The sequence below is a fragment of the Scyliorhinus canicula genome, chromosome 4 (genome assembly GCF_902713615.1).
Source record: "Scyliorhinus canicula chromosome 4, sScyCan1.1, whole genome shotgun sequence".
Classification (NCBI taxonomy): Eukaryota; Metazoa; Chordata; class Chondrichthyes; order Carcharhiniformes; family Scyliorhinidae; genus Scyliorhinus; species Scyliorhinus canicula.
In genome coordinates, this window is record NC_052149.1 from 47159485 (window position 1) to 47183972 (window position 24488).

A 24488-nucleotide genomic window follows, 5' to 3' on the forward strand; every position below is an offset into this window, starting at 1 on the left:
CCACCACCGCAACCATTACATTTGTGAGAATGGCTGGCACAACCGTGTTCGAGAATATTCACAGACTACGCTGGTCCAGTGGAGGATCACATGTTCCTAGTGATTGTGGATCCCGATCATGAAATCTATGATTGCAGAACAAACCATTGTAAAGCTAGACAAAATATTTGGTACACCGGAGAAGGTCAGTGACAATGATACTCAGTTCACTTCAAAGGAATTCAAGGACTACCTGAAGGGAAATGGTATTCACCACAACAAGTCAGCTCCGTATTATCCTGCAATAAATGGGTTGGCCGAACATTTCATTCAGTCATTGAAACATTCCATCAAGGCACCGAAGGACCAAGTTACATTGGCAAGAAGAGTGAACATATTATTAATGTCTTATTGAACACCGCACACACAATGACAGGGTTCACCAGCAATGCTGCTGTTCAGAAGGAAACTACGAACACCGTTTGATGTGTTAATACCACCGATACATCTGAGATTGTCAAACGATAACACAAGCATAGTTTGCGAGGAGAGAACAAAACTTTAAAAAGTGAGTATTCAATAAAGGAGAGCGAGTGCTAGCCAGAAGCTAGACCACCTGAGAGAAATGGGTACGTGGTGTGAACCTAGCAAATACAAGTCTAATATCATGAAAGAATTTGGCAATGTCAGACTGGCCAGCTACCAACTTCACTAAGTGAAATCGCTGAAACTTCTCAAAAAGTATTCCCATTGGCAAATCACAGCAGTGATACTTCTGAACAGAGACAAACTCAGCTGTGGTTCTGAGGAATCTTCAACACTAATTGAGATGGGCACTGAAGTAACTCCACATGAAGTATAGGCTGACAGTAGAGAAAGAAGACACTTCATAGGCCTCGAGTAACCAGGTTCCAAAATGTTTCCAAAAGAAATAGACGTCCACCTGAGAGGCCGTCTTATTAAGTTGTGTATATATATGGATAGAGATCATGGGTCTGTTGTATGAATGGTAAGTCATTGACAATGCATTAAAGACATTCCAGGGCCAGTTTAGCTCACTTGGCTGGACAGCTGGTTTGTGATGCAGAGCAAGGCTAGCAGCGCAGGTTTAATTACCACACCTGAGGTTATTCATGAATCCTTCTCAACTTTGCCACTCGCCTGACGTGTGATGATCCTCAGATTAAATCACCACCGTTCAGCTCTCCCCCTCAAAATCAACCAAAACGGGGAGGTCTCACCCTCCACGTTCTGGGAAGCGCTTAAGGCCGTACTAAGAGGGGAAATCATAGCCTACAAAGCGCAAAGAGATAGGGAGGAAAGGGTGGCTAGGCAGAAGCTGGTCGACTCCATACTGGAGGTAGACCATAAATACTCCGAGGCCCCGACTGTAGAACTCCTGGCGGAGAGAAAAGAATTACAAAGGAACTTTGACCTGCTCTCCACCAGGAAAGCAGTACACCAACTCCGCCAGGCACGCGGGGCCCTATACGAACACGGAGACAAAGCCAGCCGCCTGTTGGCCCACCAGCTGAGAAAGCAGGCAGCCAGCAGAGAAATTGCGCAAATCAGAGATACCAGAGGCACGTTGGAAACAGAACCAGAGAGGATTAACAAAACCTTCAAGGCCTTCTACCAAGAGCTGTACACCTCAGAGCCCCCAACGGGGAAGGCTGGGATGAACCGGTTTCTTGACGGACTGAACATACCAGTTGTGGGAGAGTGCAGAAAACGGGATCTGGAAGCACCACTAGCACTGGGAGAGATCATGGAGAGCATTAGCTCCATGCAGGCGGGGAAGGCGCCGGGACCGGACGGATTCCCGGCGGACTTCTACAAAAAATTTGCGGCAGCGCTGGCCCCGCACCTGCGGGAGATGTTCACAGACTCGCTAGCTAGGGGCACGTTGCCACCCACGTTAGCACAGGCCTCAATCTCGCTGATACCTAAGAAAGACAAAGACCCAACGGAATGTGGGTCATACAGACCCATATCTCTGCTGAATGCAGACGCCAAAATACTGGCCAAAATCCTAGCCAAAAGGCTAGAAGACTGTGTACCTGAGGTGGTCACAGAGGACCAGACGGGCTTTGTCAAAGGTAGACAGCTGACCGCGAACATCAGGCGCCTGCTGAACGTGATAATGACCCCCTCCGGGGAGAGAACACAAGAGGTGATCGTCTCCCTGGACGCAGAAAAGGCCTTCGACAGAGTCGAGTGGAAATACCTCATAGAGGTACTGGAGCGGTTCGGGCTTGGAACAGGGTTCACCGCTTGGGTAAAGCTCCTGTACAACGCTCCCATGGCGAGTGTACAGACCAACAATACCAACTCCCAATACTTCCAGCTGCACAGGGGCACCAGACAAGGATGCCCACTGTCCCCGCTGCTGTTCGCACTAGCAATTGAACCGCTAGCAATCGCGCTCAGGGCAGCAAAAAATTGGAGGGGGATCCGAAGGGGAGGTAGAGAGCACAGAGTCTCACTCTATGCGGATGATCTGCTCCTCTATATCTCGGACCCACAAAGCAGCATGGACGGAATCATCGCGCTCCTGAAAGAGTTTGGAGCCTTCTCGGGCTACAAACTCAACATGAGCAAAAGTGAGATCTTCCCAGTACACCCGCAAGGGGGCGGGGGGGGGGAGGGGGCAGCACTAAAGGGGCTGCCGTTCAAACAAGCCCGACATAAATTCCGCTACCTGGGGATCCAAATAGCCCATGACTGGAAAGGGATCCACAAATGGAACCTCACCAGCCTGACGGAGGAAGTTAAAAAGGACCTGCAAAGATGGAACACACTCCCGCTCTCCCTCGCGGGGAGAGTTCAGACGATCAAAATGAACGTACTGCCCAGGTTCCTCTTCCTGTTTAGATCCATTCCGATCTACATCCCCAAGGCCTTTTTCAAAGCGCTGGACAAACTCATCATGGCGTTCGTATGGGGGGGTAAAAATGCTAGGATCCCAAAGAAGGTCTTACAAAAAACAAAAACCAGGGGAGGTTAGCCCTCCCGAATCTACAATTCTACCACTGGGCAGCAACAGCCGAGCGAGTAAGGGGATGGATCCAGGAGCCAGAAGCTGAGTGGGTGCGTGCGGAGGAGGCCTCCTGCATGGGAACCTCCCTTCGGGCCCTCGCCACGGCAGCACTCCCATCCCCACCCAAAAAACACTCCAGCAGCCCAGTGGTGACAGCCACCCTCCAATCCTGGAACCAACTGCGGCAGCAACTTGGCCTGACCAAAATGTCGAACAGGGCTCCCATCTGCAACAACCATAGGTTCAAACCAGCACTGACCGACGCCACCTTCAAAAGGTGGAGGCAGGACGGGGGGGACACTGACAGTCAGGGACCTATACACGGACGACAGGATCGCAACACTGGACGAACTGACAGAGAAATTTCAGCTAGCTGGGGGGAACGAGCTACGGTACCTGCAGCTCAAAAACTTCCTACGAAAGGAGACAAGGACGTACCCACAACCGCCACGACAGACACTACTGGAAGACCTACTGGACGCAAGTATCCTAGAGAAAGGGAACTGTAGTGACATGTATGACCGACTGGTAGATAGGGACGACACCGTACTGGACGCAACAAGGAGGAAATGGGAGGACGACCTGGGGATGGAGATCGGGTGGGGACTCTGGAGCGAAGCACTGCATAGGGTCAACTCCACCTCCACGTGCGCAAGGCTCAGCCTGACGCAACTAAAAGTGGTACATAGAGCCCACTTAACAAGAACCCGTATGAGTAGGTTCTTCCCGGAGGTGGAAGACAGATGTGAACGGTGCCAAAGAGGCCCGGCCAACCACGCCCACATGTTCTGGTCTTGCCCCAGACTCGTGGAGTACTGGACAGCCTTCTTCGAGGTTATGTCCAAAGTGGTGGGAGTGAGGGTGGAGCCATGCCCGATAGTGGCGGTCTTCGGGGCTTCAGAACAGCCAGATCTATTCCTGGGGAGGAGGGCAGACGCCCTTGCCTTTGCCTCCCTGATCGCCCGCCGTAGAATCCTGTTTGGCTGGCGGTCAGCAGCACCGCCCAGAGCTGCGGACTGGCTGTCCGACCTCTCGGAATCTCTCCAAATGGAGAAAATCAAATTTGCCATCCGAGGGTCGGACGACGGCTTCCACAGAACGTGGGAGCCATTCATGCAACTGTTCCGGGACCTATTTGTGGCCAATGTACAAGAGGAAGAATAGTCGGGGGAAGGTAGCGGGAGGGGGGGGGCTACAGGTTCGTTACGGGGGTTCGATGGCTAGCTAAGGCCCAAAACCAAACTAAATAAACATGTCGAGGGGGGGGGGGGGGGGGGGGCGCAGTTACTACTACGAAGATGCTTACCTGTAAATATGTATGTTAATTTTTGCGTGTTTGTTTTTTTTCTTTTTTCTTTCTCCTAACAATTTGTAATTTGTTCAATATAAAATATGAAAACTGAATAAAAACATTTATAAAAAAAAAAAGCTCTCCCCCTCAAATAGGAAAGCAGCTGATGGTCATCTGGGACTATGGCGACTTTATCTTTACCTAAGAAGGACTGATTAAGTTGTATGTATATATTTTTTTGTTTCGTTTTTTATAAATTTAGTATACCTGCGGTATTGTGTGAAGCAAATAATGGCATGATGGGAAAACTAGTCAAGTCTTCTTGGTACAATTGAATTTAACCTAAGACACAGATTCAGAATACACATAGACAGCATGTCCTGAGAGTCTCGATAAGGCTTGAACCTAGTAGTCTTAATACATAACAAGCTGAACAACTATTTCTTCCTGTTCCTAAACAAATTCTTCCCTTTCTTAAAACAAAGACAAGATAATGATATGAAACTCAAGTCCCCTAAAGGTCAGCAAGGTGACGCCATTGTAACGATTATTACTTATGTTTTACTTTCAATCAAATTCCTGACCAAGCTGTATTCATGTTATCTTGATCCTATAATGTATAAGAATCGCCTTCTTTTCCTGTAATATCGCAGACTTGGGACGGACTCAGCAGTTTGTAATTGACTGCTTTCCGACTTCAAATCTCAGCCATACTGCTAGCAGTCAGTTCTAATTCGGAAATAAAGTTCAGTTTTGCTTACCTAATGAATGCTGTTTGAATTTCTCTATCACAGTCAAGACGCGGGGGAAATATAAAATACAACATTTGGCGCTGCGAGAAAAAATCCAATATCCTGAGTGAGCTTCCATGAGGGACTGAGAAAAAGTGATCAAAGCCATGACCGGAGTAAAGAGACAGACGCCGGCACAAGGTAAGATTGACCTTGGTCTCTCTCTCTCTCGGATCTGTGCTGCGACCCCTCATCCCTGTCGGAAGTAACTAAACAGGTGACGGTTCTCGAATCTAAATTTGACTGTGAGTACATTTTTTTTGTGTAATTAGCCGCAGGTCAGGGACCTTGTTGATCTCATTTTTCATTCGCATCAGATTTATACAGGCTGTCAATAAATTTGGGTCAGGGACCCTTTGATTAAGTTTTGGGGTCAGGGACCCTGTCAGTAATTTTTTGGGGTCAAGGATCCTCCAATTTGATTTGGTACCAGAAATTTTGTTTGAGCATTTTTTTTGCCTGGGGCACATTTTACTGACATTGTGAGACAAACTTTAGACAAAACTAGCGGCAATTCCCCTCTGTTTTTCATGTGTTTAGAAACCCCTTCTCAAGAACGTAATATTCGAGGATTGGCGGGCAGCGCTGCTTTAAACAATAAATTAGGTAATGATATCTGGCCACTAGGTTACACAGGGATCTTGGAACTTTGACAATAGCATTGATGCAGAAAAAAAAAGCAATCTGGAAAACAAAATGCCGGTTTCAAATTGTTTAATTTTACAGTGAAAAAAACAGTCCACTTAACGCAATGAACAATCACAATGAGTTGGAGAGATAAAGCCCGCAAAAGAGATATTAATGAGTGTGTGAACGGTAAATTGAAAAATTGGGAGACTTTAAAATTGTAATGTGAGCTTTGGTCAAAATGATAAAAAGCAATCTGGCAATAAGAAACCTCCTCTCACCAGACAAATAGGGCTAGCTCGTAAGATTATAGGAAAGGAGGATCCTCCCAGTTGCTCTGGCATGCCGATGTTCCCCTATTCAAGCGATACGGAAGATGAGGAGAATTTGAACCCTGGACCCCACCCTCATTTTGCGCTCCCCGATCTTACAATTCCACTTTCCCAAGTCCTGACTCCCACTTCTGATCCCATTACCAATGAAACTCCTGCTAACGTATCCCCCTTAGCGACACGCACTCGGTCACAGACGCAAGCCGTAAATATCGAACAACCCTTCTCTACGGAAGACATGATAATTGACTAAAAGGTGTTGATTAAAAGATCCACAATAAGGAAATTATAGAAGTGAAGTTAATAAGTTATCAATTTAGAAGCATGCTGGTAATAATGACTGGATTTTAACATTGCTTTTGAATGAAATTTAGTAGATCAGATGATGTTAACTAACTACTGCTTGGAATGTTGTACTGGCCTTATTATGATAACAAGTGGTTCTTCTGAAGGACAACAAAATGCGTACTCGAATTGTTTTTAAACTATTGGCAAAACATTCATATTTCCTCTTGCAAATGTTCCCAAGCTTCCCAAAATGTTCCAAAGTTGTTCAGTTCACACTATATCAGTTTAAAAGAAAGTAACTTTACGAATAAGAGTAATTGAAATATGAATAAGTTTTTAGATTGCGTGAAAAGACGTAAATGGCATCACGCCAAGTTCTCCGCCCCTTAGATTCTGCAGGAAACATTAACCATTTCAGCAGATAGTTGGTCTTTTCTGAATTGACAAACGAAGAAATAAATCTCAGAGAACAGCTAATTAATCAGTGCAAATTGACTTAAATGGAATAACACAGATAAAGTTTTCGAAAGAGAATGAAAAATGTTTTTGTTCAAAATTTGTCCGCAAGGACAAGAGACAGGAACTGTTAGAGAGCGTGAAAGAGAGCGAGTCAGGGAGAGGCAGAGATGGAGAGGTAGGCAGATAAAGAGAAAGAGCAACAAGAGTTCCAAAGACAGACAGAGTTATGTAGAGAGGGAGAGAGATAGATAAGAGAGAGAGGGAAAGAATTCATATTTCATTTTTCAGACTTTGACTTTAAAAATTATGTTTCAAGCTGTGATTATTTGAAAGAGGTAAGAAGATATCGATGCCAACATGGTCCTTGTTATTACTTGAAACCTTCGCGATAAAAGGTTCCCGTTAACTTTGTAAGGCGGGTTACACAGAATCTTTACAGTGTCACCTTCGAGCTGTTAATTGGTTTGCATGGAGCACGATTACTCCGTGATTTAAATTATAATCTCCTGCAGATGCGGATAACTCTGCTTAATAACACATAAACAGGGCAAAAAGCGTGACATAAAACATCACACACGTAATTTCCTTAATCAATTGTTAAAATTGTAATCGGAAGGACCATCTGGCATCAGACAAAGTGTGCAATGGGTAAAACTTTAGATACAACTTTTTTAAATGGCAGCGTACTGCAAACGCTGTGTGAACAACTAAAAGCCTATCAACAGTGATAGAAGCTCAACAAGTGATTTAGGAAAATAATAGGGGGTCAACTGCTAAAAAGTTAGTTGCTCTATGAAGGGAATATTGTCCAAAATTGAAGGATGCCTCCTTGTTAGCCAGCTGGCAGGATAAAGAATTAAAATTGAGTATAGAATTGACAGGTCTTGAAAACGGAATGCGCATTTTTCATTTCATTTTTCATATGGAAAAGAACCAAGTTAGGCTATCCACCTTGATTAGAAAGTTGCTGATTAGACACTGCAAATTCGGAGCGGTAATACATGCATTGATAATGGTATGTTTATAGAACTGTCTCAAATACGAGGTCACCAGCTGCAGAATTTAATAACTTCTGTGCCTGCGCCTGATTGCTGTGTTCTATGCTGGCAGCTAACGTTAACCCTGAGTACCACTGTTTAAAACACCCGATAGAGTCCAGATGAGAGAATATAGTGACCCAAGCCTTGATAACCGCATTACTATATCACCTATCCCGCAGGCCCAGCTTCGAAACTTTCCCCTATTCACTACTCCACAGTGGTGGTCGATTGATTTTGATCCCTCACACTTTTCACCTCCCTTAGATATTCCCAATCCACATGTCACTCTTTGCTACGATCATACAGTATGCTCGCCCGATTTGGAGAGCATTTACCAAGACAAAAGAAGGGTCTGCCTTTCTTGTCGATTTACCCCACAGACTATGGCGTCAGTCGAGAACTGTGTCACCCCACGTGACCCTTTCTGTCAACGAAGGCTACAATGCCAAGTCCTTGGGATTTCTGGCAGCTGCACTAAGAGGACAAGCTGATCCTTTCCTTAATGATAGTCAAACCCTATCCGCAGGCACTTTAGAATATTTTAAACGCCCATTTGTCCACATTGGCACACTGCACCATCATCATTCAACCCAATCTACAACTTTTGAAATACCCGCAGATTTATGGGCAGCCCCCAAACACGAAGTTGGTCTCACTAATGTCCCTCCTGTTGTTATTAGAATCAAACCTAATATGCCCTTACCCTCTATTTCACAGTACCCTTTGCGTCCCGAGGCTGAAGAAGGAGTCTCGGTTATGATTCAATCGTCCCTTCAACAGGGAATTCTGATACCATGCCAATCCCCCTGTAACACCCCGATTCTTCCAGTTCCTAAGATAGGTAGACCATCCGAATGGCGTTTGGTCACTCCCATTTAGCGACATTAGCACCTCCTGGTGGCTCCACCATCATTCAATATGTTGATGACTTACTCCTTGCCAGCCCTGATTTCATCGCTAACCAGCGTGACACCTTTCACCTGCTCATCCGTCTCCAGTCATGGGGATATGTGATCCCGCCCGCTAAAGTTCATAAAGGCCGGGTTTCCGGTTGCGGCTATGACCAGCTAAGTCGCACGTTTGGCTGCCCCTGTTAGGAAGGTGTTTTCGGGCCGATTGGAGGGCCCCTAACGGCGCTGGAACGGCAATTCCCGGTGGGGGAAGGTTCCCAGAGGAGAACCCCGTCAAATTTATGGTCGTCACCCGAAGTGGGGCAGGAAAAAAAGCGGCAGCAGCTCCCCGAAAAAAGCGGGGGAAGAAATCCAAAATGGCGGCCGGCGGCGCACCCGAGGACTGGAGGACATGGGCGGCGGAGCAGCAGGCCGCTCTCCTGCGCTTCTTCACGGAGCTGAAAGTGGAGCTGCTGGAGTCGATGAACGCGACGACCACCAGGCTGATGGGGGCGCAGGCGACCCAAGAGGCGTCAATTCGGGAGCTGCAGCAGGAGATGACTGTGAGGGAGGAGGAGGCCACGGTCCTCGTGGGAAAGGTGGAGGTGCACGAGGCACTCCACCTGAGATGGCAAAACCGATTGGAGGAGATGGATACCCGCATGAGGCGGAAAAACCTGAGGATCCTGGGCCTGGCAGAAGGGCTGGAGGGGTCGGACCTCCAGGGGTATGTGGCAGAAATGCTGGGCTCACTGATGGGGGCAGGGGCCGTCCCTTCGCCCCTGGAATTGGAGGAGGCCTACAGAGTAATGGCCAGGAAGCCAAGAGCAAACGAACCCCCGAGGGCGGTGCTGGTTCGGTTCCAGCGATTCAGTGACCGGGAGAGGGTGCTGAGGTGGGCCAAGAGAGAGAGAGGAGCAGCAAATGGGAGAACTCGACGGTGAGGATCTTTCAGGACTGGAGTGCGGAGGTGGCAAAGCGGCGGGCCCGGTTCAACCGGACGAAGGCGGTGCTGCATGCCAAGAGAATTAGATTCGGGATGCTGCAGCCAGCGCGCTTGTGGGTGACCTACAAGGACCAGCACCACTATTTCGAGTCCCCGGAGGAGGCGTGGGCCTTTGTCCAGGAAGAAAAGCTGGACTCGAACTAGAACCAGGGGATACTTGGCGGTCGTTGCCGCTCTGGTACTTTAAGCTGGACACGTGGCTTTCTGTTGGTTGGATTTTCACTTGGCCGTATTTTTGGACCCTTTTTGTTCTCTATACCAGTTTTTTCTCTCTTTTTCCTGTTATTTATAATGTTATGGTGGGAGGGCGGGGTGGGGGGGGAGTGCCGGGGGTATGTGTTTCTTGTGGGGTTTTTGGTTGTTTTGTATTTATCGGTGGGAGATCGGGGACGGGGGTGGAACTGAAGATGGAGGGGCGGGGAGGGGCAGGGCGAAAGCGCGGGCTTTCCTCTGGTTTCCCGCGCACGGGGCAGAGGAGGGAGGGGGGTGGGAGTAAGGGGCGTGGTCAGCAATGGCTCCCTTTCCCGCGCTGGAGAGGGGTCAAGGAGGGGTGGTAAGGGGGGGGGCGTCCCCCATGCCGGGAGGAGCCGGAGTGTGGCAGGGGCAGCCGGGTCAGCGTAAACCAGCTGACTCACGGAAGTACTATGGAGGGTGCGTCGCGGCTAGGAAGGGTCCTAGCCTGGGGGGGGAGGGGGGGAAGGGGGGGGGGGGCCACCGGGTTGCTGCTGAAAAGGCCAGGGAGGGGAAGTTGAGGACTGGAGGGGTGGGGGGGGGGGGCACCATCGCCATGGGGAGCGGGTCAGAAAGGGAGGGCTGACTCGGGGCGAGCAGGTGACAGGATATGGCTAGTCGGCAGGGGAAAGGGGCGGGCTGCCCTTCGACCCGGCTGATCACTTGGAATGTGAGGGGGCTGAATGGGCCGGTCAAGAGAACGAGAGTAATCTCGCATTTGAAGGGGCTGAAGGCGGATGTAGCAATGCTACAAGAGACCCATTTGAAGGTGGCGGACCAGGTCCGCCTGAGAAGGGGGTGGGTGGGACAAGTGTTCCACTCAGGACTGGACGTAAAGAACCGAGGGGTGGCGATCCTGGTAGGGAAGAGGGTGTAGTTCGTGGCGGCGGAGGTGGTGGCGGATAAAGAGGGTAGATATGTCATGGTGAAGGGTAGGCTGCAGGGGGAGAAAGTGGTGATGGTTAACGTGTATGCCCCGAACTGGGACGACGCTGGCTTCATGAGGCGCCTACTGGGCCTCATTCCGGACCTGGAGGCAGGGGGCCTGATCATGGGGGGGGACTTCAACACAGTGCTGGACCCCGTGTTGGACAGATCGAGTTCAAGGACGAGTAGGAGGCCGGCAGCGGCAGAAGTGTTAAAGGGGTTTATGGAGCAGATGGGAGGGGTGGACCCCTGGAGGTTTGGGAGGCCGAGGGCGAGGGAGTATTCCTTTTTCTCCCATGTCCACAGAGTCTATTCTAGAATTGACTTTTTTGTATTAAGCAGGGGACTGATCCCGAAGTGGAGTACTCGGCCATAGCGGTCTCAGACCACGCGCCACACTGGGTAGATTTGGAAATGGGAGAGGTGCGGGACCAGCGTCCGCTGTGGCGTCTGGATGTGGGGTTGCTGGCGGATGAGGAGGTGTGTAAGAGGGTCCGGAAGAGCATTGAGAGATATCTGGACATTAATGACACGGGGGAGGTGCAGGTGGGGATGGTATGGGAGGCCCTGAAGGCGGTGATCCGGGGGGAGCTGATCTCCATACGGGCACATAGGGAAAGGAGGGAGTGACAGGAGAGGGAGAGGCTGGTGGGGGAGCTTCTGGACGTGGATAGGAAATATGCGGAGGCACCAGAGGAGGGGCTGCTGGGGGAACGGCGTAGTTTGCAGGCTAAGTTTGACCTGTTGACCACCAGAAAGGCGGAGACACAGTGGAGAAGGGCGCAGGGCGCGGTTTATGAGTATGGGGAGAAGGCGAGTAGGATGCTGGCGCATCAGCTCCGCAAGCGGGATGCGGCTAGAGAAATTGGGGGAGTAAGGGAGAGGGGTGGGAACATAGTGCAGAAGGGGCCAGAAGTAAATGGGGTTTTCAGAGACTTCTATAAGGAGCTGTATCGGTCAGAGCCGTCGATGAGGGGAGGGGGGATGGAGGGCTTCTTGAACAAACTGAGGTTCCCCAAGGTCCAAGAGGAGCTGGTAGAGGGGCTGGGGGCGCAGATAGGGCTAGAGGAGCTAGTCAAGGGGATTGGGCATATGCAGTCGGGGAAGGCGCCGGGGCCAGACGGGTTCCCGGTGGAATTTTACAAAAAATATGCGGATCTGGTGGGCCCTGTGCTGGTGCGAGCCTTCAACGAGGCATGGGAGGGGGGGGCTCTGCCCCCGACAATGTCGCAGGCACTGATCTCTCTGATCTTGAAGCGGGATAAGGACCCCGTGCAGTGTGGGTCATATAGGCCTATCTCGCTCCTGAATGTGGACGCCAAGCTGCTGGCAAAGATCCTGGCTACCAGGATAGAGGATTGTGTGCCAGGGGTGATACACGAGGACCAGACGGGTTTTGTGAAAGGGCGGCAGCTTAATACGAACGTGCGGAGACTGCTAAACGTCATCATGATGCCGGCAGTGGAGGGGGAGGCGGAGATAGTGGTGGCATTGGACGCGGAGAAAGCATTTGATAGGGTGGAGTGGAAGTACCTGTGGGAGACGCTGGAGCGGTTTGGATTTGGGGAGGGATTTATTAAATGGGTGAAGCTGCTATATTCGGCCCCGACGGCAAGTGTAGTGACGAATGGTAGGAGATCGGAGTATTTTGGGCTCCACCGGGGGACCAGACAGGGGTGCCCCTTGTCCCCCCTGCTCTTCGCACTGGCAATTGAACCGCTGGCGATGGCACTGAGGGGCTCAGGGGGGTGGAGAGGGCTGACAAGGGGTGGGGAGGAGCACCGGGTATCGCTATACGCGGACGACCTGCTGCTATACGTGGCAGACCCAGAAGGGGGAATGCCGGAGGTGATGGAACTGCTAGCAGAATTCGGGGACTTTTCGGGGTACAAGCTAAACTTGGGTAAGAGTGAGGTATTTGTGATACACCCAGGGGACCAGGAAGAGGGAATCGGGAGACTCCCGTTGAAGAGAGCAGGAAAGAGTTTTAGATATTTAGGGGTGCAGGTGGCAAGGAACTGGGGGACTCTCCACAAGTTGAACTTCTCTAGGCTAGTGGAACAGATGGAGGAGGAATTTAAAAGGTGGGACATGGTGCCGCTGTCGCTGGCGGGCAGAGTGCAGTCCGTTAAAATGACGGTCCTCCCAAGGTTTTTGTTTTTATTTCAGTGCTTGCCCATCTTCCTCCCTAGGGCCTTCTTCAAAAAGGTGACAAGCAGCATCATGAGCTACGTGTGGGCGCACGGCACCCCAAGGGTGAGGAGGGTCTTCCTGGAGCGGAGTAGGGAGAGTGGAGGGCTGGCATTACCCAACCTTTCGGGGTATTACTGGGCGGCTAATGTGTCGATGGTGCGCAAGTGGATGATGGAAGGGGAGGGGGCAGCTTGGAAACGAATGGAGAGGGCGTCCTGTGGCAACATAAGCCTGGGGGCCCTAGTAACGGCGCCATGGCTGCTCCCTCCCACGAGGTACACCACGAGCCCGGTGGTGGCGGCCACCCTCAAGATCTGGGGGCAGTGGAGGCGACACAGGGGGGAAGTGGGAGGTCTGATGGAGGCACCGTTAAGAGGGAACCATAGATTCATCCCGGGGAACATGGACGGGGGATTTCAGAGCTGGCACGGGGTGGGCATCAGGCAGCTGAAGGATCTGTTTGTAGATGGGAGGTTTGCGAGCCTGAGAGAGCTGGAGGAGAAATTCGGGCTCCCCCCGGGAAACGTGTTTCGACATTTGCAGGTGAAGGCATTTGCTAGCCGCCAGGTGGAAGGGTTCCCCTTGCTCCCCAGCAGGGGGGCGAGCGATAGGGTGCTCTCGGGGGTCTGGGTCGGAGGGGGGAGGATATCGGACATATACAAAGTAATGCAGGAGGCTGAGGAGGCATCAGTAGAGGAGTTGAAGGCCAAGTGGGAGGGGGAGCTGGGAGAGCAGATAGAGGATGGGACATGGGCTGATGCCCTGGAGAGGGTTAATTCTTCCTCCTCGTGTGCGAGGCTTAGCCTCATTCAATTTAAGGTGCTACATAGAGCCCATATGACGGGGACAAGGATGAGTCGGTTCTTTGGGGGTGAGGACAGATGTGTCAGGTGTTCGGGAAGTCCAGCGAACCATGTCCATATGTTTTGGGCATGTCCGGCACTGGAGGAGTTCTGGAAGGGGGTGGCAAGGACGGTGTCGAGGGTGGTGGGATCCAGGGTCAAACCAGGATGGGGACTTACGATCTTTGGGGTTGGGGTGGAGCCGGGGGTACAGGAGGCGAGAGAGGCCGGAATACTGGCCTTTGCGTCCCTAGTGGCACGAAGAAGGATACTGATACAGTGGAAGGACGCGAGGCCTCCAAGCGTGGAAACTTGGATTAATGACATGGCAAGCTTTATCCAGTTGGAAAGGGTCAAATTCGCCCTGAGAGGGTCGGTACAAGGGTTCTTCAGGCGGTGGCAGCCTTTCCTCGACTTTTTGGCTCAAAGATAGGGTGCAGAGGTCGCAGCAGCAGCAACCCGGGGGGGGGGGGGGGGGGGGGGGGGGGAGAGGGGGGGGGTGGCAACAACGGGGGTGGTGGGTTATTTAAGGTTGTAATGCGGACAAATTTGTTCGCAGTTCATGTTTGATGTTAATTGTTGCTTTGTTTGTTTTTGGGGGGGGGGAGGGGGGGAGGGACAGCGCGCGCGGGGGACGGGCGGGGGGGGGATATCTGTTAAGAAGGAATATTGTGTAATAGTCTATGGTTAGGGGGGGTAAGTATTTTCATGTAAAAAATCTCTTCAATAAAAATTATTTAAAAAAAAAAAAAGTTCAGAAAGGCCAACGACAAGTCAAATTTTTGGGTGTCCTAATTAGTGCTACTGATCGCTCCCTTACTCAAGAACGCATTACTCCTATATTGCAGACCCCATTTCCTACATCGCCCAAGAAGGTGCGAGCCTTTTTAGGATTAGTGAACTTTTTCAGACAATGGATTCCGAATGTTACTGTGCATACTAAAGAATTAACTCCGTACTCCTCTCAAAATGCTCCTCTTAAGTTTGAACTACCTGATTCAGCAAAGCTATCTTTTATTACTCTGAAAAATGCCCTGGCTACCGCCCCAGCACTAGGACGACCTATGTATGACAGACCTTTTCACCCAAATTCTTACTGCTGTCCATTTGTTAGTCCAGGCAGCCTCTAATCTAACCCTTCACCAACCAGTACAAGTGCATACTTCACACTCTATCGTGGCTCTCCTAACGTCTCAGCAAACCCAGCATCTGACTCAAGCGAGCTTGAGCCACTATGAAGTTTCACTATTACAAAACCCCTACCTCTCGTTTCATTATTGTTCAACCTTAAATCCTGCTGTGTTCCTTGAACAGCCCCCCGATAACCTTGAAGACCCAACACACGATTGTTTGCTTCGGAATCACTTCCTTACCGCACCTCGCCCGGGATTTAACAGACAGGCTTATTGATAATCCAGATCTAATTTTTTATATTGACGGCAGTTCTTCCATTTCCCCATTTCCTGTCCCACAATCGGGATATGCTGTGGTAACCGACACTGACGTGCAGGAAGCAACAGCCTTCCAGGTCCCTGTCTCTGCACAAAAAGTCGCGCTATTCGCCCTTACTCGAGCATGTATTTTGGCCACAGACAAAAGTACTAATGTTTACACTGATTCTAGGTATGCCTTTGGCGTGACCCCATTAGTTCTGCCGCCTCTGGCAACAGCGAGGTTTTCTCACCTCTGTGGGAACTCCCATTCAAAATGCACTTTGGGTTAAAAATCTCCTCGATGCTATTCAGCTTCCCCGTCAATTGGCAGTTATTAAATGTGTTGCGCACACGAAGGGTGACACTCCTGTTCAATTAGGAAATGCCCGTGCTGATTCAGCTGCTAAAGCTGCAGCTTCATCAACCTCTTTAATTGTTCCCAGTGGGGCTAATCAGGCTCTAAACCAGGTACCTGCATTACGGACGACGGGCATGCCAGAGATAGCTGAAGTTCAAAATTTGCAGAGGGACGCCTCTGATTCTGAGCGAACACTATGGAAGTCAATGGGGTGTTCGCACTCCTTGACACGAGGGGCGAAATTCTCCGCCCCCCACGACGATATTCGTTAAGCTCGTCATGCCGGAGCCTACGGCCTTCCCGACATTTTTCCCGCCTTCCCGCTATTCTCCCCCACCCCCCGCCCAACTCCCGACCCGAATCGCTGCCGCCGTTTTTTTACGGCCGGCAGCGATTCACAGCTGTTCGATGGGCCGAAGTCCCAGCCCTTTACGCCGTTTTTACGAACGGCAAACACACCTGGTCTGGCCGTTCGTAAAAACGGCGTCACAAACTCGCTTTTCATAACCATGGCACCGATTGGCACGGCAGTACCACGGCCGTGCCAAGGGTGCCATGGGCCCGCGATCGGCGGGCACCAATCGCGGGCAGCGGGCCCAATGCCCGCGCACTCTTTCTCCTTCCGCCGCCCCACAGTATCCATTCGCGGGGCGGCTGAGGGGCAACCCGGCCCGCGCATGCGCGGGTTTCGCGCAAATACGCGATGACGTCATCCGCGCATGCGCGGGTTGGAGTCTTCCAATCCGCGCATGCGCGGCTGACGTCATATGACGCGTCAGCCGGCGCTAACTCCGGCAAGCGGGCTTAACGATATTCGTTAAGCCCGTCATGCCGGAGCCTACGGCGTCGGGCTGCTAGCCCCGACCGGGGACCAGAATCGGTTCCCGGTCGGGAAGAGGCGCGCTGGCGTCAAACCCACCCGGGTTTGACGCCAGCCTTACGATTTCTCCCGTTTTGGGAGAATCGCGCCCGAGACCTCTGGCTGACTCCAGTTGGTCAGGTTTGTATTCCGAATTCTTTATTGCCGTTACTTGTTGATTATTTGCATTCTTGTACCCATCTTGGCAAGGAGGGAGTGGTACAGCTACTCCTAAAAACTTGGTGGCACCCAGATTTGAATACAGCAGCGCAAACGCGGCTGGATCGATGCGTCATTTGCATGAAACATAATAAGAGTAAAGGTCCTCCGGGAACCACCCCCTTGCCAGATTATCCTTTTTGCTTGTATACAGCTTGATTTTATCAAATTGCCAAAAGCACAGTGCTATAAATATTGTTTAGTAATAATCGATGTGTTTAGTAAATGGATTGAAGCCTTCCCCACCACTAATTGTACGGCACATACGGTGGCGAAGTTGTTGTTAACGGAAGTCATTTCTCGTTTTAGGGTACCCAAAATGGTGAGCTCAGACAATGTACCACATTTTGTAGCTCGGATCAATACTAAATTGTGCAAAGCCCTTGTAATTAAACAGCAACTGCACTGCGCGTATCACCCGCAGGTAGCAGGAATTCTGGAAACAGCCAACGGGACTTTAAAAGAAAAATTATCTAAATTAACTGAAGAAACTGGGTAAAATTGGCTAAAAGTATTACCCTTGGCACTGTTTCACATGCAAGTGACTCCCCATTCGCGGACCGGACTGTCAGCTGCAGAGATAGTCTATGGTCGGCCAATGAGGACTCCCTGGGATGCCCATGAAAAACCCCTAGAGGGAGTAGACCTCCATGTGATGGGGGAACAAATTCAGAACTATTTGAATCAATTAACACTTTCTTTGAAGTTTCTTCACTCACAGGTAAAACAGGTACATCTACCAGTAACGACAGGGACAGCCGTCCCTCGATATCCAGTGGTCAAACCAGGAGACTTCGTGTTGGTAGAAAAACTGGGACAGAAAGAAACTAGGACAATGCTGGAGCGGACCATTCCTCGTACTACTGACGACGCCAACTTCGGTCAAACTTGAAGGACGTTCAAGTTGGATACATCTATCCGATTGCAAGAAGATAGTCTCCAACCCAGACGAGAACACAGGATGAAGATCTTCAGTATAAGTTTTGGACTTTCTGGACTATTTAGCCTCAATGGCCACCCGGTAGTAAAAAAACGAACTAAACGAGACCTGCTTTCCAATACCTATGTCATATCTTTACGCCGAAAAATTGAATATTAGCAAGTGTTGGGTTTGTACCCATATCCCCGTCCATTCAAGGGAAGGAATACCTCTCCAATCTCTCCCCTTTCATACCGCAAACAGTTGAATGGATTTTATGACAAAATCAAACAAGGATCAGGGGAGATAGGGGGAATATGAAAATATGGAGATCTGTTGGCTATGACATGACTAAATTTTCAGCTTCATATCAACCTACCTATAATCATGCCTTAACTCCACCCTCCCTCACTGTCCACTCGTATAATGTTCAAGGTTCCGTATGTTTTAATAAAACAGGGAAAGGAAAGTTAATGGGGAAAAGTAGGTGCAACCTAACAATACAATCCCCTGGATGACATCAGCTGATGATTTTACAGCCTACAATGTCATACCCCAAATGCGTCACCAATCCACCCTTAAGCACTCCCCCTCGCGAGCAAAAAGAACAATTTCTAAAACGGAACGGGCAAGGCATGAGCGAACTGATCTACATGGCCTCAGCATTGGAACATCTGGCAAACGTAACGGCAACAGAAGCCAGGGACACTGGACAGGCACTGGCCGAGGTCTCAGCTGAGCTAGTGACTGTCCGGACCGTGGCATTACAAAATCGACTGGCTTTGGATTATCTGTTAGCCTCGCAGGGAGGAACGTGCGCTATCGTAGGCCAAGAGTGCTGTACTTACATTCCAGATGGCTCTGAAAATATCACTAACCTGGCCGACCATATTAAGAGACAGGCTGCTCAAATTCAAGAAATTGGCAGTGAATTTCACGACTATAACCCGCCGGGTTGGCTAGGGTGGTTGGGTCATGGATTATTTGACTGGATCTTTAAGGCCTTTTTTCTACTGCTACTAATGCTACTAGGGATAGGATTGCTTGCCTGCTTGTGTAAATGCATTTTCAAACAAATCATGCATATACCTATTTAGCTAGTTGTCATGATATGACAAAAGGGGGGAGTGCGGTATTGTGTGAAGCAAATAATGGCATGATGGAAAAACTAGTCAAGTCTTCTTGGTACAATTGAATTTAACCTAAGACACAGATTCAGAATACACATAGACAGCATGTCCTGAGAGTCTCGATAAGGCTTGAACCTAGAAGTAGTCTTAATACATAACAAGCTGAACAACTATTTCTTCCTGTTCCTAAACAAATTCTTCCCTTTCTTAAAACAAAGACAAGATAATGATATGAAACTCAAGTCCCCTAAAGGTCAGCAAGGTGACGCCATTGTAACGATTATTACTTATGTTTTACTTTCAATCAAATTCCTGACCAAGCTGTATTCATGTTATCTTGATCCTATAATGTATAAGAATCGCCTTCTTTTCCTGTAATATCGCAGACTTGGGACGGACTCAGCAGTTTGTAATTGACTGCTTTCCGACTTCAAATCTCAGCCATACTGCTAGCAGTCAGTTCAAATTCGGAATTAAAGTTCAGTTTTGCTTACCTAATGAATGCTGTTTGAATTTCTCTATCACAGTCAAGACGCGGGGAAAATATAAAATACAACATACCCAATTCACTTTTTCCAATTAAGGGGCAATTTAGCATGGCCAATCCACCTACCCTGCACATCTTTGGGTTGTGGGGGCGAAACCCACGCAAACATGGGGAGAATGTGCAAACTCCACACGGACAGTGACCCGGAGCCGGGATCGAACCTGGGACCTCGGCGCCGTGAGGCTGCAGGGCTAACCCACTCTGCCACCGTGCTGCCCCTAGTTGTATGTATATTTTAATGTAGAGATAATGCATAAGATGGTCTGTTGTATATCTGTTAAGTCATTGTCATTGTACTAAAGAAGTAAAGGGGCAGGAGTGTTATGTATCAGAGAATACATCCCTGCTGATGAAGCGTCAGCGATCTGGACTAACGTCTGCACAGAGTGTTTGCATGGGCTTCAGTTCTCCATCTTAGATTGTATGAACATCATTCCTAATAAAACTTCTCATCATTAGTCTGTCAGCAAAGGTGGGGGGGGGGGGGGAGGGGAGAAAAACGGGGGAGGCATAGAAGTGACGAACAAGGGTAGGAAAACCAATGAAGAGAGGGCCATGAGACGGAGTGTTTATATGGACCATGCTGGTTGGGGTCTGTGTTTGGGGGGGAATGGCTATGTTATTGTGGGTTCTTTGTCTTTGTTGGATTTTTCTGTTTAAAAGTATTATAATTATAAATGCCTTAATAAAATATTTTCTAACAAAAAAATAAAACCTCTCATCATGTTTTGAAAGAATCCAGAGTGTGGGCACCTCCACCCCTTCTCTTTGCGGCAAACTTAAAGATATAACACATTTCAATATGTATTCCAAAGGAATTTATTCTCTTGATTTCATATGTCCCTTATTCATTGAATTGATGTCCGGATTTTTCCCCCCAAAAAACGGCAGGATTTAAAATCTGGAATCCGGCACTGACTCGGTTCTGAGCTTGTCGGTTTTGAGACACCCTATCTGTACCTCCATTACAAAGCCCACTTCCAGTTCATCCTCCATTTCACTCAAACTCTTACCCAGGCCTTTTTTGGCTCCAAGCTTAACTATTCTTGGCCATCATTCCATCCTCCATAAAGTTTTAAAGGTCTACTGCCCATATCATGTCCTGCACCAAATTCAGTTTGTGCATCATTCCGGTCCTAGGCAATCTGTATTGTCTCTCAGTCCTCCAATGCCTCAAATTTTAAATTCTCTTCTTCCTGCTTAAATCTGTCCGTGGCAACTCCTCTCCTTATATCTGGTTTTCTCCAGCCTACACCTTGTATTATCTGGTGTTCTGATTGCAGTCTTGTGTGCCACCCCTCTCTTCACCCCACTATTGCTGACCATGTCATTAGTGGCCTCCCTCACTAAATCCCCGGCCTCTACTTCCTTCTGCTGTTTAAGATCCGGTCTTACACCAACATTCAGGGTAGCAGGGTAGCATGGTGGTTAGCATAAATGCTTCACAGCTCCAGGGTCCCAGGTTCGATTCCCGGCTGGGTCACTGTCTGTGTGGAGTCTGCACGTCCTCCCCCTGTGTGCGTGGGTTTTCTCCGGGTTCTCCGGTTTCCTCCCACAGTCCAAAGATGTGCGGGTTAGGTGGATTGGCCATGCTAAATTGCCCGTAGTGTCCTAATAAATGTAAGGTTAAGGGGGGGTTGTTGGGTTACGGGTATAGGGTGGATACGTGGGTTTGAGAAGGGTGATCATGGCTCGGCACAACATCGAGGGCCGAAGGGCCTGTTCTGTGCTGTACTGTTCTATGTTCTATCTTTGCTGCCTCCTAACACAACCTTTCTTTGGCTCAGAATCCATTTTCCGCATGCCTCTGTGATGGGCTGTTGGCATTTTACCACATTAAAAGTCCTTTGAAAATATAAATTATTATTGTCGAAAGGTGTAAAAAAACATTGTGAATCTATGGAATTCCTTGCCCAGTGAAGCATTTGAGGCTCCTTCATTAAATGTTTTTAAGATAACAATAGATAGTTTTTTTGAAGAATAAAGGAATTAAGGGTTATGATTCGGGCTGGAAAGTGGAGCTGAGTCCACAAAAGATCAGCCATGATCTCATTGAATGGCGGAGCAGGCTTGAGGGGCCAGATGGCCTACTCCTGCTCCTAGTTCTTATGTTCTTATTAAAGGCTACAGTCACTGCTCAACATATCCCTAATATTTGAGAATTCTCACAGCCTTTTTGAACAAACTTGGCGCTGAAATGCATGGATCACATCACCTGAATTAGCACACATTGAGAGAATTAATGTTTACCAATCTACCGATGTAAACTTTCCATAATTTATGGTGGATATCAATAAATCTGATTTATATGATCCCTGCCAATTAATCATAGGAATGATGTCCCTTTCAATGTGTTACCACATCAAAATATGCCCATTACATTCTCTTCATTGCCATATCTGTGTGTTTAGTCTGTCATTAAAATTGCATTAAATTGCAATTCTACTGTTCTTACCTGATGGTATGGAATACATTCATTTCTACAGTTATTTCCATGATCATCCCATTCCCAATCAGAAATCCAGTTTCTAGTACAGGTCAGGTCATCTCTACAAGCTGTAAACCTGTAGACAACAAATGTTTGTTCATTAATAACTGCTTTATTATCAGTACCACTCATAAGCTGAGCCTTCTTTGCTTTGGTGGATTACCATGAAATTGGGAATATTGTATGCTCACATGATTCCTCCATTAACCCACTGCAACATATTCCTGGGTTCTGAATAAAACATACAGAATGGGCCTGGTGGAGGATTTTCAATGACTGACATTGTTTTCAAAACTAAACAGGTATCATTGGGTACAATATTCACCAAATAATACATTATTGGCTGCAATTGTTAGAAACTCCTTTTCCCGATATAGCTTTTTAAAACTATATCACTATGCATTTCAAGTTATGCATTATTGAAAAAAGAAAGACTTGAAGTTACACAGTGCTTTTCACCTAATGTCTCGGAGCGCCTTTCAGCCAATGGAGTATTTTTGAAGTGTAATCACTGTTGTGATGTAGGAAATGGGGCAGCCTATATGCACACAGCAAAACTCAGCAAACAGCAATGTGATTCAGACCAGAAAATCTGCTTTTTTGTGATGTTGTTTTCAGGATAGATTTTGTCCAGAACACTGGGGATAATTCACTTGCTCATCAAGATATTGCAATAGGTTTGGTTACATCCACCTGAGTAGGCAGATTGGTGTAATGTCTCATCTGAAAGACAACACTACCAACAGTGCAGCATTCCCTCAGTACTGCAATGGAGCGGCACATACTAAAGAGTGCTTTACTCTGTGGCAGAAAAAGGGCAGAATTCTTCACAGCCTCCCCAGTGGGTTCAGTGGCAGGCAGAGGGGGGAATTCAGTGGGAGGGCCAGAAATCGGTTTTACGGCGGTACAAATTCGCAGTGGAATCTTCCATTGGTGTCCATCGTGGCAGATCGGGAAACCTGCTGGCGGCCCGCATCAAATTCCTTTGCATCTTGCTGGTGGACTGCAGGTGAAGGTCTGACCACCCACACCTGATTCTCCGCGGTGCCAGCGGGAAACCAAGCCTGAAACAACTTGGCGTGCAGATGTCGGGACTTACTTGATCAATGCCTGGGGTTGCCTCTACAATCCAGGATGAAGCTGACTACAACCCACGACCCCGGAAGACCACAGCAGTGGGTGGTAGGAGCATCTACAGGTGGATCTTCCAGATTCCGTGTCCTGAAGAGGTACCTCAGAATGTTCCTAGAAATCAAACGTCTTTCTCAGGAGGTCTCAGAGTGTTCCTGGAGATATATCTTCATTTTCAGGAGGTCTTCTTTCTCCAATAGTGGGTCAGTGATGTTGGGTGCCTTTTCAATATGGTACCTGGATAGGATGGTGGACTATACGCCATCAGGCCTGCCCCTTCACGGAGTATGGTGCAAAATACCCAGTTGCATAATTGATGAGGTCAGGGCTGGAAGATTTGCGTGTTTTCCACTGGCCTCCACAGTGGGAAACACTCCACATTCCCACCCCGGTCACGGGGCTAAGTCTCCAGATGGAAGAATTCCCCAAGAGTTTTACATTATAAAAAGATGAAAGGCAATAAAAATTGTGATATTCCGAGGGAATTTATAAAAAAACTTACCAGTCATCACAAAAGTCCTGACAGATTGGAACAGCAAGGACTGAATGTGAATTATTAGGATTGATCCAGTTGAAGGTATGGGGCGAGCAATGGTAGAAACAATCTATTTTTTTCATGTACTCCTCACATCTGCAGTAAAGAATAACAATGGATAATCAGTAATCACTCTCCAATATTTCTTGCAATTTGCAGCAGTTTTATTCTATTTTTATTCAGATCATCTTTTCACAGAAAAAATGACCTGCTCCCAGATCCCAATTTCACCTGATTTGTCTCCATTTATGGCTTAAATGACAGAAATATGCAGCGGGATTCTCTGCCGACGGGATTCTCCGTTTTGCCGGTTCCTGGGGGTTTCCCGACAACGTGGGGCTGTCTCACAATGGGAAACCCCATTGACCGTCTGGCATAACAGAGAATCCCGACGGCATGTCGGGGCAGAACTGTGGCACAGTGGGGTGGAGAATCCAGTTTACGATTTAGTTACAATGCAATTCCACAGCATGCTTTGCTTTGTTATCAGTGTTTAAGCAATAATGATTTTGTTCTTCATCAAGATGCCTCTCAGTGCTACAGAGTGCCAGACTTATTATCATTAACGAGGGTTCCTGTTTGGCCAAAACTGTATACATGTTGGTTTGCCCCTACAACCCAAAGATTCTCCCCGTGTCTGCGTGGGTTTCCTCCGTGTGCTCCGGTTTCCTCCCACAGTCCAAAGCTGTGCAGGTTAGATGGATTGGCCTTTCTAAATTGCCGACATATTGTGTCGGGTTCAGCTGTTCAAATACATAAATACCAATATCAAAATAAAAGTTAATGTATCAATCTGTAAGCAATATGGTAAAGCTGCCATAGCTTCAAAAGGAAGTTTATCAAACTTGCCAATGGAAATAATTCTGAACTTCAGCACAGAAATGAAAGCACCATCACATTAATGTGCAAAATGTCACCACTGTCAAAATAACA

At 48.4% G+C, this 24488-nt stretch overlaps 1 protein-coding gene across 3 annotated transcripts in view; it reads right to left on the reverse strand.

Moving 5' to 3' along the window:
• LOC119964547 (riboflavin-binding protein-like) overlaps positions 1-24488 on the reverse strand; it is a 66414-nt gene that overhangs the window by 27598 nt on the left and 14328 nt on the right. For all 3 annotated transcript variants that reach the window (XM_038794186.1, XM_038794188.1, XM_038794187.1), the window contains exons 4-5: positions 23523-23651; positions 21857-21965 (exon numbers count right to left, since the gene is read on the reverse strand). In XM_038794186.1, coding sequence (XP_038650114.1) covers positions 21857-21965; positions 23523-23651 — 238 coding nt within the window. The remainder of the gene's footprint in view (positions 1-21856; positions 21966-23522; positions 23652-24488) is intronic.